Source organism: Azolla caroliniana, unplaced genomic scaffold, assembly GCF_043228905.1.
Source record: "Azolla caroliniana isolate FFs.n. ecotype wild unplaced genomic scaffold, voAzoCaro1.0.p SCAF_12, whole genome shotgun sequence".
NCBI classification, from domain to species: domain Eukaryota; kingdom Viridiplantae; phylum Streptophyta; class Polypodiopsida; order Salviniales; family Salviniaceae; genus Azolla; species Azolla caroliniana.
In genome coordinates this window covers 14,888,243-14,904,920 of record NW_028230447.1, presented here as the reverse complement: position 1 = coordinate 14,904,920, position 16,678 = coordinate 14,888,243, and the positions used below count along the sequence as shown (strand labels likewise).

The window sequence follows — 16,678 nt, the reverse complement described above, 5'->3', positions numbered from 1 at the left end:
ACCCTACGAGAGCCACTCCCATCTAAAATGTTGTACTATAAGGAACACTTCTTGCACTTCTCTCAGTTAGGTTTTATTACACGACCAAGATATCTAGATACATTCTTATCAAATGCACTAAGGGTTGCCATTGGACAACTTAGGATATCATCTCACCAACTTGAGATTGAAAATGGTCGGGCTAATAGAGTCCCTAGGGAGGAAAGGCTATGTAGGTTGTGCCACATAGAGATAGAGGATGAGTATCACTTCACATGCAAGTGCCCAACTTATGCCGAGATATGAGTGGAATACCAAGACATATTAGGACCCTCTCCAAACTATTAGGTACTCCGGATGTAAAGAGACTCAGTAGGTATATCTTAGAGCTAAAACAACATAGGGAGAATAAATTACAAAGTGTTAACCATAACCCTTTTACTATTCATCAACTTGTAACTAGTGTAATTTTTCAGGAATAAGGGGAGACGATGAATGTGGATACACTAATGCCGCTCGGCGTCTCTCTTGAGGAAGCCGAAATGCAAAGAACAACCAAACAGCCTCAGATGTTGGGCTTCAAAACAAGTCCACACGGAGTAGAAAGGATTAAGAAGATAAGGGAACGTGAGCTACGTCAACTAGAAGCTATGGTTGGGGTACCTTTTACATTGGGGCCACGAGCCACATACACATCGAAACCCTTTGACCTCCCGCTTCTCTTCGAGAGACTTGGATGGAAATGAAATTAGGCCTAGTATAACATCATTTTCATTGTAGAACATGTTTGTTATTTTATTTTACTAGAACTATTTAGCTTAAAACTCTATTTTTATTTTTTACTTTCGATGAATGGGTAAATATCCCATTTTTTGTTGTAAACCATTTGTCTCATGGGTCAATTTTGGGCTTAGAAGACGTTAATATATCTTTCTTTCTCTTTCTATGTCATAACATATGTATATATTCACCCCTTCTTCTATTGCTCCACGATTTATATAGCCTATTCTCTCCTTGGCATGCTTCAACTACTCCCTCCTAATTCACGACCCTTTATTCCCGGATGCATGTATTTCGTTCTACCTTCCTCGGTTGCTAGTGCTCGGCCGATTCGTTTTTTACATACTTGACCTACTCGTCTCTTTAGATTCATTTCACACCTCGTGCCCTTTGTCCCACGGATAACACCTACTACTAGAAGATTGTATTTGTCTAATAACTTCACTTGTCATGAGGTTTACCAAGCGTATAAGGATGACATGTTGTTAGAAGGTGTACCTTACATACAATATAGACATTTTAATCAATTATGGAGGTTACAATTTAACGATGTGGTTATACCGCGAAAGGTAAGGATGGGTGTCTGCTCAATATGTGCAAGTTTAAAAAGTATGGCAAAGAGTGGGAGATTAGATGAAGAAATAAAGAATTGTAAGAATCGATGAAAAGAACATCGTGAAAGTCAAACATTGGAACATTCTAAAGTTATGCATCACCGACAAAAAGTGCTTCAATCACCCAAAAGTATATGTGCATGATTATAGACAGCATGGATCAGAAGAAGACTTGTTTGTCACACTTCCAATGGTTGCCAAAGGACATTGGAGATGAATGTCTAGTGTAAATGCATCTAGTAGGTTGTTTGATGTACTGTCAGACAATAAGGCCTCAAGTATTCTTAACTTATCCTAATATCCACAAAGACCCTAATCTTACAATCACAGTTATGTGAAGAGTGTTACAACCTTGGCTATGTATAATACCGTCAGTTTTATACATGCAATTCGACAACACAACCAGATAAAATAAAAACTTGACCATGTTCGATTGTTTAAGCATGCTAGTAGAGAGGGCCATTGAAAAATATTAGGTGTGAAAGCTTGTACAAACAGAAGACATAGTCAGTTCGGCTGAATACCAAAAGACAGTTAGGAAAACACACACAAACACACACACACACACACACACACTGAGTGAGTACAACATTCAACAACTTTATATACAAGTCTCTGACATAGGTTGACTCAAGTACTGACAAGTACTTGAATGCTCATAACTAAGCATCTGACACTGACTCCCAAAAGTATTCCTATTACTATGAATAGGAATATTGGCCCTAACAGCCTGCCGACTCCCCGCTGATCCAGCTCTCGACTTCTTCAGCCAATACGGCCCTGGCCGATCGACCTTTGTCTAATCCGTCTTTCGGCTTCTTCAGTTGATCCAGCCTAGCCGATTGGCCTTCATCCGATTTGGTTTTCGGCTTCTTTAGCCGATCCGACTTCTAGTTTCTTCAGTCGGTCGGGCCATGTTGAGCTTGTCTCTCCACACTCCCCCTCAAGCTCAACTTGAGGTTCCGTCCATTCGTCCACTCTTGCCAGTTCTTCTCTCCAGCTTATTGTGGCTACTTGCCTTCTTGCTCGCACTCCATGACCCATCCAATCCCACGCTCCTCGACCTACACGGTCAACTTATCTGCTACCAAGGCCCTCAATGGCCCTCTTGCCCTTACAGAATTTGCATCCCTCGACCCATCGGCTCCTCCACGTCGGTATCGGCTTCAGTTGCCCTCTCGTCCACTTGTCCTTCATATGATTCAACTCATTTGAATCATTCCTCTTACCCAAATCGGTTGTCTCTGATTCGTCTCCCTTCAAGTCTTTGACTATATCAACCCAAGTCTTGGCCTTCTTCTCCACGGCTCTGCCACCTTTGACCTTGCCTCTCTCGACTCTACCTCTCCCTCATTTGATTGTCTCGGGCTTCACCTCACTCTTCTGGCCGCTCCCCCTATAATTGGTTAGTCTACACTTAACCGTTCTTCTTCCGCTTGTCCTCTCATCCGATCCGTCCTCCGCTTTTTTAGTTGTCCCGAAATTGAATTCCACTTCTGATTCGGCTTCTCAAACTTCATCTCTTTTGCTCTTGCCCTTAATTCTGCTTTCGCTTCTCCCCCTCAAGTTCGGCATGTCGAGGTGTTATAACCCAAGCATACTCAAAAAAAATCGTAACTTGTCTAGGCCTAGAGGTTTGCTGAAGATATTGGCCACTTGCCAATCGGTCGAAATGTAAACAAGTTTCACTTCACGGGAGAGCACCCGATCACAAACAAAATGATAGTGTACCTCAATATGCTTTGTCCGGGAGTGGAAGATGGGGTTCTTGGCTAGTTGAATACTACTGAGGTTGTCACAGTATATTATTATCGACTCGGACACCTCCATCTACAAATCTCTCAACAGCCTCTTGAGCCACACGGCTTCGCATGTCGCGACAACCACTCCTCAATACTTGGCCTCAGTGCTCGACACTACCACTATTGGCTACTTCTTGCTACACCAGGCGATCGCTACACTCCCTAAGGAGAACGAGTATCCTGATGTTGGTCAGCAATCGCCGGCGTTTTCGGCCCAATCGGGATCCATGTAGCCGACTAGTTGTCCAACTACACCGGTCCGATATAGCAACGCCCTATCCTTCGTGCCACTCACATATCTCAAAATCCTTTGCATGCACTAAATGTGTTCGATTGAGGGTTGCGAAATAAATTAATTCATCAGTTCGACCGGATAGCTCAAGTCCTGCCAGGTGATAGTCAAATATATGAGGCTTTCGACAATCTGGCAGAACCATGTCGCATCGCACACCATTCCCGATCCTTGGCGAAGCTTGACATTTCGTTCCAGGAGAGTTGTGACTAATTTACAATTCGGCATTCTGAACTTGAAGAGCATACTCAATACATAATGTCATTGATTGATTAGTATGCTTTCTGGGGTGCGGATCACATCAATCCCGAGGAAGTAATGAAGGTCCCCCAAGTCCTTCATTTTGAACAATGTCACCAATTGAGGCTTGACTCGGCCAATTTCTTCTAGGTCGAGGTCGACGATGACTAGATTATCAACATAAAGTAGTATGCTTATTGGCACGTTCCAACCCTACCGAATGGTTGTCAAAAGTATGACGAAAAATACATTTCAATCAAGTTCACCCTTAGATACTTTGGAGCACGTTAGATATTAACTCCTTTTAATAATTACTCAATAAACGTAATTTCAAGAGGAGATTTATATTGACTTCATGGATGAGTCTATACAAAGGAGGGTCAAACTAAGAAGTAACATCAAGGAAAGGGTAGCTTGAATTTCTTGGAGCAAAGTAGACGATCCTCGGCAATAGGATTTTTCAAGACTTCAAGATGTTGAAGGATTGTCCAATGAAGACGACATACTATGTTTGCAAAGAATGGAGAATATCTTGTGAGAGAAAGAATTGAACGTAATGTAAAATGTCAACCCATTCATCCTATTGGTGGTTGATGAAACAACAACGATACTCTATTGTTTGATTTGGTATATTTAGTTTAACAATCAATTAGTACAAGAAATTTGATTGACCATGAGTGAGTGCTTCCAAAATTTTGATTAGATAAATGATGGTTCGCAATCATAAATGATGTCACAAAAGATTGAGGATGTTGGAGGTCAAGTTCATGGTCTTACAAGAGTGCCACATTAAAGGAAATTTAAAAGCTTGAAAAGGGCAATACTCTTTCAGGAGTCCTTTCACACTATGGTAGATGCCATTGCTTCATTTTCAATCCCTTTAGGTGGGAGACAATCTACATTTCATAGAAATAGGTTCACAACGATCCTTAAGATCATATTCCATTGTACTATGAAGACACAGCTTTGTTGTAGATTCATGAAGAATATAGGGCATTGATCAAGTTGAGATGGGTTATGCACATCTAAAAGACTGATCATTAAGTGTAGCAACTTATTTATACTCAATTAACCTCAAACAAGAAAGGTTCATGGTTTCTCACATGATTGAAATCTGAGATGATACAAATTAAGATGTCCCAATGGTTTTTTTCCTTTGGCACCTCCTTAACCACAAACAGATGTTTGGATCTCAAATTTGTAAACGAGTACTATATGCAAGCGACATTTAAGAAATCAAAATGTCACATCAATGTCTTCCTATTCTCACTATACTATTCTGCTCACCACATTCATGAATCATGTCAGTCCACCGTTCGATTAATTTTATATAGCAAATATATCATTATGCATACCATAATTGAGCAAATAAGGTTCTCATGTGTACACTTTGAGTAAGCACCAAGGTGAAAGTATGCATACCCATAAATGATTTAAATTTTAAAGTTCACCTGGAACCCTGAAACGTGCATAGAAAATTTACCAAATCGAATAGCCACTTTCAGTGACAACTCTAAAATACATCATTTACTCAAAACAATTGTAAATGCATGTGGAAATATAAACCAATCACAATATTAAATTTATTTGCATCAACACAATTCACAGGAGAGACATGAAAAGGTTGCATTAATATTTGGATTTCCATGGTGTGGCATAAAAATGAATCCAAATTGCAAGTATATCGTTGGCCACAAAATCCCAATTGGGCAAGTTTGATGAGAATTAAACAAATGCTATCCCATGCAATAGAATGAGGGTTCGATTCAGGTTGGCATTTTGCTTGCCGACATTTATGGAATACCCAAAGAATAATTGAACCTTAATATGGGCACCTTTCACCACTTTTATATATAACTGTCCAAAACTGTGGTCTGATCTCACCTCAAACTTTCTATTTACATTGCCTCCTGATGATGAAAGCAAAAAGCATAAAATCATTTTGCATCCGACAACAGATTCTTTTTTTGGCAAAAACTCTCCTTGCCAATGCCCCGTTTCGTCCTACTGAACTTTACATTCTTAAAAGAAAAGAGTGTTTTTTTGCACATGAATAATGAACAGATTATACCCCCAAGTATAATGACACTTTTTTTGCTTTACAATTACAATTCAACCTCTTGCATTTCACCATAGATGCCTCCCTGTAAGCTCATCGGTGGTGGTGGCATGTTCATCATCGGTAAATGACCACTCCCAAAGCTTGAAAAAGATGCCTGGGGTTCAACCACAGGTGGTGATGGTAAGAAGCTACTTATCCCATTCATAAGTGCTTGCTTACCGGTAGTCGTATCAATGTCACCACTAGTATCCAATGCAGATCTTTGCATATGGACTTTTGGGGCTTCACCGCTCCACGAAGCTGCTTTTGATATGTTCGCATATGCATTTTTTTTATCATGATCCGCTGCCGATGCCATGGTGTTACCACTAAGTGTAGATAGATCACTTGCACTAGAATGCCGTTGGGCGAGGGGTACCGCCATAAAGCTCGACGATAGATCCTTGGGCAACAGAGGTTCATGATCTCCTTGTAGTTGATCAATCAGGGGAGTATTATTTGATGCCATGTTTGATAACATCGTTCCACCAAAGCTATATCCATTAGCAAGGTTTTCATTACTGCTCTCTGTGGTGGGTGAAACTGATGCAGCTGTGAAAAATTGGGATGGACTCGAAGCCTTGCCCCATCCTCCCATAGGTACAATGGGTGATTCCGTAGGTTTTGCTGGGGAGGGCGTGTTTCCTTTATTGAAAGTGTCAACATACCTGTAAAACACAAGTGTCTAGTGTCTAGTATAATTGTCAGGGTTCAGGACATGTATAGGTGTCTAGTGTCTTCACAATGCATGAAAAAGCACAAGTTAAAATAAGAATTTTTCCATGCGTCAAATGAATGCTTGGCTACCTATCAAGCTATATAAATGTGTAGATGTCACTACATAAAAATTCATTTCAAGAGAGCTTTTTCCATGTCACAAAAATGGAACCATCATGCTATATATCAATCTGTAGACTTCATTAAAAGTACAAAGTGCCAACAACATTTGAGTTTTTCTACAGGAGTACCATCTAAATAAGTACAAATGATGTACCTACCACCAATTCACATTTTTACCTTGCGTAAGAAGTTCGACAGCATTTGAGACTATCTCCAAAAAGTAATATCAAAACAGATATGAAGAATCTACCTAGCACCAATTCACACATTTACCTCGCTATGAACAAATCTAACATGTGTATCTATATGCTTTTGTAGAAAATTCCCTGGATCCATTATGAACTAACCTATAGAACATCAATTCAGCTACTGTCATAAGATTATATTATTGTCCTCAGATGTCAAATATGACCTATGCAACTATAAGCATCATAAACTCGTTAAAATCTCACCTTGATCTTACACCTTGTAAGCGCCCACGAGCTGAGAACTGATTGATACCAGGTGGCATAGGTGGCAAATCTGCAGAAGAGCTTAGTGTGGAAGAACCATTCGGTCCAACACCTTGAGATTCGCCACTAGATTTTGCATCCGCCATTGGACTTCCTCCAGCGCTAGAGCTGAATTTGGTAGCCATAGGTGGCGGTGCCAAAACTGCTTCTTCTTGACTTTGATCGACGCCAGTTTCAACCCATCGCTTTAGTTTTTCATCATAATAGAACTTATTTTCATCACCTAGCTTAGCCTGGATTAAGACCATATCTAGTAAATTTTTGAGGTACGTGATGCAATCCATGCTACATTCTTCCAATCTGAATTCAAGCACACACATAGATGCATACCTCATGTTTACTATGCTTGATTAACCCAACTGCCTTTGATAGAATTTGGCTTCCAAAGCGACCAAAGTAACCACCGGTTGATCCTTGGGGTTTGGGTGGCTTTTTTGGAGAGGAAGACGATGTTTCTGAACTCGCTGTAGACTTTTGCACTTCCTATGCGAGATAAACAGATGAAAAATAAACACTTGTACCAAAAGGGGTTGCAGGAGAAGCTTGTTTTCCAAGCGTGGAAAGGTGCATCTATCAATATGCATCAAAAATAAATATCAGGAAATTGTACCTGTGCTGGGCTCCAGCTCAAATTCGGTTCAGACACACTTCTTGCAACCATATCAACTTGATTACTATTAGTATTAACCAAATTGTTAATGGACGCAGATGGACCTATTGGTGTTGCTTTATTAGGTGTGCCTGGATATCCATATATTTGTTCGTTTTTAGATTTTACCGGGGTGGCATATTTCTGACTATTTGAAACCCAATCCCCAGAATTTGCAGGGGTTGGAGTTGGTTTCTCAACCGGGGGTAAATGAGGACCACCAATGATCTTGTGAATGGTACTGTCAATGGTACCCATAACTCTTCCCACCAGCTTCCCCGTGGAAAAGTTTAAGTTATATCCACCCTACTCAAAATGAATAGCAACACATCAAAAAAACACGAATATGACCAGTAGTAACATCAACAAAAGTCCACAGCTGAACATCACACCTGAGAATGCAAACGCAACCGCTCCTCTAGTGCTACAGCTGATTGTTTGCAGAATTCAATTTCAGGTGCACGACCAGCATTCTTCAATGCTTTTATTACAACCTGGCAGTACCTGATGTGAAGCAAAGGGATGGATATACAATAGATTGCGTTTGCTCACAAAATTCTACTCATAAATCAAAATATTCTATGAATCACAATCCCTACAGACTACATCCATAGTAAAGAAAATTGTACACAAAGGACAAACCTAGATGCCTCAGATATTTTTCCAGCTTCTGCCAACATATATGCATACAGAAGTTTGTATGGCTGAAATGGAACTAAAATATACTGTGAATTTCCCAACACTTTAGCATACTCAAAAATCTCTGTTCTCTGTAGAAAACACATTACACAGCTGTTTTAGAAAAGGAGAAATGTATGAAATAAACTAATGGATGAAATGGTACCAGCAACATTAAAAAAAATGTAAATGAATTTGACTACTAGAAAAGCAAAGCATAAATCAGCGGGTTGAAGCCAATGGTTCCTACACTCACCTGTATTGCTAGAGGTGTTGCAAAAGTTCGTTGATGCTTAAAATGGTCTGCACCAATAAGACACAATCTAGCTTCTCGTGAAAAAGATTCAAAACTAGCATCAGCAACCAAATAACAGGTATGTGCCCCGGCTACCTGTCAGCATTGAAGTAATTAGCTTCTCCAACTACATGTACCATAGTATCTTTACAGTAAAACTTACACAAAATACTACCTCTCCTAGGTCCTTCCATAAAGAATCACCCAAGTGAGTGATAACTTGATCATCTCCTTTGGTTGGATTTGCAGCAATAACTGACAAGTTCCCCAACCAGTCTCCAAGCATACCTCCAGCACTGTCCTGTTGTAGCAAAAGAAATTTAACATATTTCCCAGATACGTAGTCTAAAATAAGGTTTCGTATTTCAAACAAGGGTTCATACAATGTCTCCAAATAAGGTTTCAGTTTTCGTATTTCAATCGAGACTCCAACAACCAGATGTTCAGTTTATGACACTTGATGTGGTTTAACGCAATGGTAGCACCTTAGATGAATATTTAATCCTTTGGTTGGAACTCGGACATAAAATGAGGAAGCATCGAACTTACAAACAAGTTCTAATAACCCATGAAGAACCCTTACTCTGTCATCCCCATAAAACATCATCTACTAAACCCTTACTCTTCATCACACTCACCAATAAGCATAAACATTCATGGCCCATTATTCACCATTGATGTCAATAGATCATTTTTGCAATCACCTCTAATGCAATTAGTTCCAACACTAAGGCATTGAGTGGAAAATATAGCATCAAACTTCCTTTAACATCATGTCATGTCTGGATAAGAGGTTTTTCCCAGCCTAAACTGCTTTTTATGATCATAATTTGCTCTAAAAATTCCTGTCAGAGTTCAAGGCTAAAACCATGCACATTCCTTAAATATAAATCCAAACCAGTGGCTTTCAAAGCAAGAAAATCCAAATATCGATATCACAAAGATGACCACAGTGCAAGTTGCCTTGCAGCTAAAATTTTCAATCCAAGTTGCAATCATGTGGAGATAGTTTCATCAATGGTAAAACAAGACCTACAGAATTTCTCTTCAGAGATCACAACCTTTATAGTGGAAGAACCTGGCAAATAAGGACCAGGTGTCCCAGTTGACAATACAACATTTTGAGAGTTGAAAAGTTCAGTGGTCTGTCCCGCAAAAAGTAAGAGTAGCGTTCGCATAGGAGAACCAGGAAAAAATTGCTGCTGGGCCATTTGCAGAATAGTATCTGAATAAGCCTGATGAAGAAAAAAACAATGTTGTCAATTACCTTAATCTGGGATCATTGAGAACATTTGTGAACAAGAAAACACTAATTATTTGTTAAACAAAAACACATCCTATAAAAATGGATGAAAAATGAAAACAATCTCAAAAATCAGAGCACTTATTATTTGCAAACAGGTCATGTCCTATTATGAAATGGATGAAAAACTACTTAATTTCAAATGAAATGTATTTGTGGACCTCAATTATGCTACTTCAATAATTTACTTAGTAGTTATGACATCGAACCTTAACTCATTGATACCAAAGCTCATGTCAAGTTTAACATAAATATTAAAAAAATTGAAACCAGTACAAGAAATTACAGAGAAAAAAACTTAAATAGCTTGGGAAATAGAAATATGGGCCTTTCAGAAGACAGATCTAGTCACATATATAAAATATGGGTAAAAGTCTAAACAATAAGAGATGGAAAAATAAGGGAAAAAATAAGCTCAAAACAACTTGGCATATAGGATATAACAAACCTTCTCTCCCAATTGCCATGCAAGGACAAGGGCAAGACCCCACAGTTGACCTTGCTGAGCAAGATGAAGAGCTTCTTTCCGTTTCCCATCCATCAAATTCACTCTCACTTCACGGGCAGTTGCCTGCGAATATATTCTGAAATATGTTAAAAAGACAATACAGCAAATAAAAAACTAATATATAAAAACACTTCAAATTTAACAGCACCTGTAGTTGGTCTTCTCGAGGTAAAGTGCACAATGCATCCAAACCTGGATTCCCTGCTAGATTCCATTGTCTCTGGTTCTTGGCAGCAGATAACAACTTCCCTAAAGCAACCTCAGGTCCATCTTCTGCCTGAATCAAAAGCATCACGGGTTCAATTCTCATCTTCTCCATTTTTAGTTTAGGTTATTATCATCTTAACGAGCTTTTTCTTTTTGTCTGGAGGAGATACCACACAACATTATGATTGTAAACAAATTTGGGTCTTCATGGCAGCTTCAGCTTCAATAGACATATCAAATCATTCTTTTGTTTTTCTACCAAACAGAGGGAATTAACATCTATTTCAGTTATGACAAACCTGTGATTTTAGGCCGGCTGATCCCGCTAGAGATCGCAGCTTCCCATAATGCGAACAAGCAATCTTTAGGACACCCCATAGCACAGAAAGTGCTTCCGAGCTCGTGCAATGCCGATCTTCAGTCTCACACTTCTCGGTACGCTCATCAATCCATTTTACCAATTCTTTGCTGGTAGGCCCATGCCCTACCAAAGGAAATGTCAACCCTTGATGATTCAAGGCAGAAAAATATGTTTTTCCATCATTGTAGCTATGATTTTCGGCACTCAATACTAACTGGTTCAGATCATGAAAAACAATAGGCTCAGGTTTCCCCATTTGCAAAGCCTACAAAAGTTGCAAACATGATTAGAGTTTATATGAAAACAAAAGCTGATTTTACATTAGATAAAAATATGCAGGTGGGCACATTCAGAGAATCAAATTGTTTAAATACCTTCATGACTACAAGCTTGCCACCAAATCCAAAGACTGCTAATGGATGCAAAGGGCGTCCTGCAGAGGAATCAGCAGAATGTGGTTGGACAACAGCTGGTTGGTTGCCAAAAAATGCAGTACTATCTGACAGCTTGTAAGCATTCTGTGATGCAAAGTTGTTATAGCTACTGGAATTAGCACTGTCTTGAAATCCAACACCGACTGATTCATAGTTATAACTACTAGCATTAGCATTATCTTGGAATCCAGGCCAGAATTGTACATTTGCACCCTGAAAACTTTCATTGATACTTTCAATATTTGGCCCAGCCAGTGGATGTTGGATATCCACTTGCTGAACTTTCGAATCTGCCCATGAGTTGAATGACGCGTCACGATTCAACATTGTCACTGCATTAGTGCCACTACTATATGAACTCTGACTATTCTCAGGCCAATAAGCACCCTGATTCACATTTCCTTGATAGTACGATTGATCTTGCCTCTCTGCCCAGGTGTCGCTAGCCAATTGTGAGGAAGTCAGCTCACCAGTAACCTGAGAGGCCTCTTGATTGAAGGTTGCATTTACATCTATTTGTCTCCATTCTTGCGCTGCATGGTCATAATACCAACCAGGATATTGGTTTTCCCAACTGACATCTTGTTGATGTGCCAAACCACCATCAGTACCATATTGATCATTATTCAAAAGTTGTGTGTTCATAGCATATTGATCAATGCTGGAAAGTTGTGTATCAGTAGCATATTGATCAATATTAGAAAGTTGTGTGTGCATTCCCAAATTTGGTCCTGCCATTGACCAAGAACTCTGTTCTGGACTTGTGGTCTGTTGCCATGATGACCTAGGCAGCGTTGCAACCTCATTGAGAGAACTTTCTTGTGTAAGTGACGGATTTGTTGCTTCCATAGACCAAGAACTTTGTTCTTGGTTTGCTTGCTGCCATGATGACCCGGGTAGAGTTGAATTGATCGATCCCTCTTGTGCAAGTGAAGGATCTATTCCTCCCATAGACCAAGAACTCTGTATTTTACTTGTTTGCTGCCATGATGACCCAAACAGGGTTGGATTGATATCCTCTTGTGGAAGTGAAGGATCTACTCCTCTCATGGACCAAGAACTCTGACCTTGACTTGTTTCCTGCCACGATGATCCAGACAGAGTTTGCTTGATAGGACCATGTTGTGCAAGTGAAGGTTCTATTCCTTCCGTGGACCAAGGACTCTGTTCTTGACTTGTTTGTTGCCATGATGACCCGGCTAGAATTGCAACCTTATTGATAGTAGAACCCTCTTGTGCATGTGAGAGATCTGTTCCTGGCATTGACTGAGAACTCGGTTCTTGAGTTAAATGTTGCCATGACGACGCAGGCATTGTTGCAACCGGATTGATATTAGAACCGTCTTGGGCAAGTGAAGGATCCATTACCTTGAAATTGGAAGACAGATCAGCAATATTAGTGTAGAGGGGATCCACTTCAGCAACAGTGTTATAGGATTGATCCACTTCGGCGACATTAGTATAGGATTGCTCCACTGCACCAGATCCAGCTTGGATATTTTGCTTCCATTCATTGGTTGTATAATCAAAATACCAACCAGGGTACATATTCTCCCAAGATTGTACATCTTGTTGTTGAGTTTCGACTCCTGTTGATATATTCCCAATACTGTTTCCTATTGTACCGACAAACCCTGTATTGCTATACCCTAGTGCTTGCTGATCACCCACCACAGTAGCTGTGGTTACATGGGCTTCATTTATCTCCTCCATGCCTCCAACACCATAGTTGATGACTTCTGGCTGATTCCAATACTCTGCCTCATCATATCCACTAGGTTGTATTATTTGACTACTGTTCCCCCAACCCTCTTGTGCAATAGAGGATTCCATTGAAGATGATTTAACATGGTCTTTTTGATTGATTGTGCTAATTCCATAGCCCGAACTTGAATCTTCCTGACCTCCCAAATCCGAGAAGAAATCGGAATAAGATCCAAATGAGTTGGGTTGAATCACACCCCCAAAGCTACTCCAGTCCAGAACTTTCACAGTTGGTGGAGAGATGTCAGTAGCATCTTTAGGGACACTTCCTTGACTCTCTTGTCGGACTACACCTTCAGAGTCAATGGAGCTATTCATGATTACTTGAGTATTAGGAGTAACCATAGTATGAGCATCATCTAATGATGGTTCCTTCAATGAAAACTGCTGCCTTTCCTCTTCGTTTCCTATGCCGATTGTGTCAGGTATAAAACTGATGTCCACATCTGGTGCCATAATAGCATCATCCACTGATGAGTTTCCTTGATCTCTATTTGCATCAATTTCGACCTTCCTTGGTTTTGTAATAACACCATCCACAGGTGTTCCTACATCTCCATTTACAGTAGTTTCTACTGTTGGAGTTAGAATTTCCATAACAGGACCATCCATACATGGGTGGCATAGATCCCCATTAGCATCAGTTGAAGTGATAATAACAGAATCTTCCATAGATGGGACAACAAGATCTCCATTTACATCAGTTGGGAACATGCCTGGTGGCAAAATAGCACTATCCATCAGTGGAACTAGATTATTATCCACATTGGCCGCATCCATTTGAGGCAAGGTAGCCATAATAGAACCCTCAGTAGATAGACCTAGTTCTCCATTTACATCAGTTTTGACCATCTGAGGCATAATAAGGCCCTCCATAGATGATCCTAGGGCTACATTTACATTGCTGTCGACCATTGTAGGTATAATTGAACCCTCCATAGCTGTTCCCAGATCTTCATTACCATCAGTTTCAACAAGCATCTGTGGTGAAGTAAAAGATCCAGCTGACTCTATCGATTTGAGATCAGATGGTGGAAGCACCGACAATGAGTTATCTGACCCAAGAGATGTATCCACTGGCAGCAAAACACTATCTTCTCCATCCATAATGGATCCTTTCTTCACTTCTTCCTTGGTATCAAGAGTGAGAAGGCTTTCTTCAAGCCAGAAATCATCTGATCCGCCACCACTCTGTTCTATCATTGAAGCAGGTGCAGATACATTAGATCTACCTTGGTAATCCACATTAAGCCTTGAAAAAGCTTCTTCAAAGCTTGTATCGTCATCTAGATTTGAGCTTTTTTTAGACCCACTATCTTCATCTCCAAGATCGTTTGCGAGTTGCTCAAAGAAATCACTATCTTCTTGGTCGTTATCGGTTTGAAAAGCCATTCTTTGATGATGACGATTTAAACCAGATGTAGACCTGATATGATTTCTTGGTCATCGAAGGGCTTTCAATGCTTGATTTCCAATGATCCAAGAACCAGTTATAATTTCCAATTATTCAAGGGCCTTTAGAACTTTAATATATTCAGAAAGGACCTTCGAACTCCATAGCTATTTCCTGATGCAGAGGGATGATAGAAGCCTTTCAAATGCTTTTCAATGTTTCAATAATCATTAAGGTTTTAATGACAAGAGAACCCATAATTGTTTTCAACGATTTAAATTATTCAAAGATTCTTTCTCATGCTTCGATTTTTATTTAAAAATGACCTAAAGATCACAGAATCCATAGCTTTCCCTGGTATAGAGGAATCACAGACGGCAATTAAATACCGCGAATTCCTAATTTCGATTTTCTTCAGAGAAAATATCGAAAAAACCATGAAAATAAAGAAAAACAAATTTGAGAGAATTTCACCATCTATAGTTTTTACCTGATGCTGAGGAATAAAATTTGTGGAAAAGGGGAACTTCGCTCCGATCCAAATGTAAGGAGTAAAAAAAATACTAAATCCGATCCACAGAAAGGAACTGTAGTTCTGATCCACAGAAGAAAAAAAAAACTGCCTATCTTTCCTGTACAAACCCTAATCCGCAGCCAAAGCTCAGAACAGAAAATCAAACGGAGGAAGCACACTACTTTCTAAAATTTATCAGAGCTTCTACGAAATCAGATCGGCTCGAGAGGATCACCATAGCCGAGGCTGAAAGCTTTAAAAGAGGAAGAAAAAGAAGGAGAGAGGGAGAACACAGAAATCTACTACATTACTTATTTATTTATTTATTTATTTATTTATTTATTTATTTATTTATTTATTTATTTATTTATTTATTTATTTATTTATTTATTTATTTATTTATTTATTTTCTTTTTATTTATTTATTTTCTTTTTATTTATTTATTTTCTTTTTATTTATTTATTTCCTTATTTTACTTATTTATTTATTTGCTTATTTAATTTATTTATTTGCGTATTTCTTTATTTATTTATTTTATTTACTTATTTGCTTACTTATTTATTTCTTTGTTTGTTTCTTTGTTTCTTTGTTTGTTTACATATTTACTTATTTATTCGATTATGTATTTATTTACTTGTTTATTTATATTTATTTATTTATTACTTATTAATCTACTTGAATTGGAAATTGTTTACTAATAAGAAGGCAGGTGTTATTTATCACCTAATGTTGGCATTAACACTTCTTCTTCAATTCAGCAAACACAAAATATAACCCAAATTATGATGCTCCTTCTGGGTCTCCTCCTCCTGTCGGCCTCTCTGCATTTGATCGATCCCCCCACTCATCTACCCCCCCCCCCCCCCCCTTGCTTTCGATCAGGTCATATTCGATGATAATGAAACACCTAGATGAGCTGGCTAATGTCATTCATACACTCGGGTTCTACGGGCTCTCTCTTCGCTCAGACAACATATTGCGACTTCAATAGTTGTGGAACATGTCATGTAAGCTATCTATCACTCTAACCAATATCAAGCATGTGACAAAACAAACTGAGCAATGGCACTTGCTCTCGAAGATCCCCTTACTTACGTGGTTTGGTCGTCTTTTTGCAATTCATAATATCTCCACCCTTTCAACTTGCCACTTGGCGCATGTAGTTGAGAATTCGGCATGTTTTTTGCGTATACTATCTCATACGTCGTCATCATCCATGGGCACACCCTTTTCTTTTCAAAGTGTCATGCGTGTAGAGGGATTGCTCCAAGCATACACATAACTAAGTCATATGACTCATTAGGGAGTTAAAGCTAAACCATCTAGCATATGGTTTAGACTTGCCATTGGGCTCTATAAGCATGAGCTATTTGATTATCGATCCTTGTACTTGCTCACTACTCTCTCCAAC

At 39.2% G+C, this 16,678-nt stretch overlaps 1 protein-coding gene across 2 annotated transcripts; it reads right to left on the bottom strand.

The window, feature by feature from the left end:
* Positions 1 to 5,262: 5,262 nt before the first annotated feature.
* Positions 5,263 to 15,540, bottom strand: LOC147857185 (uncharacterized). 2 transcript variants are annotated; one of them, XM_087328433.1, is made up of 14 exons: positions 15,243 to 15,540; positions 11,536 to 14,926; positions 11,100 to 11,426; positions 10,742 to 10,870; positions 10,534 to 10,656; positions 9,841 to 10,017; positions 8,958 to 9,083; positions 8,744 to 8,878; positions 8,452 to 8,579; positions 8,202 to 8,313; positions 7,771 to 8,115; positions 7,491 to 7,643; positions 7,101 to 7,393; positions 5,263 to 6,476 (listed from the first exon to the last, which is right to left on the bottom strand). In XM_087328433.1, the coding sequence occupies exons 2-14, from the start codon at positions 14,749 to 14,751 to the stop codon at positions 5,813 to 5,815; spliced, it is 5,928 nt and encodes a 1,975-aa protein (XP_087184559.1). In that variant the 5' UTR covers positions 14,752 to 14,926; positions 15,243 to 15,540; the 3' UTR covers positions 5,263 to 5,812. The 2 variants fall into 2 exon arrangements, with proteins under 2 accessions (XP_087184559.1, XP_087184560.1); XM_087328434.1 differs by having other exon boundaries at positions 9,844 to 10,017.
* Between the last annotated feature and the right edge of the window lie 1,138 nt (positions 15,541 to 16,678).

Coding starts and splice junctions, on each gene's coding strand:
- LOC147857185 (XM_087328433.1), bottom strand. CDS start 14,751: ATGGCTTTTCAAACCGATAACGACCAAGAAGATAGTGATTTCTTTGAG. Junction 11,427..11,535: donor GCAAGCTTGTAGTCATGAAG/GTATTTAAACAA, acceptor CAACTTTTGTAG/GCTTTGCAAATGGGGAAACC. Junction 6,477..7,100: donor TTACAAGGTGTAAGATCAAG/GTGAGATTTTAA, acceptor TGTGTTTTACAG/GTATGTTGACACTTTCAATA.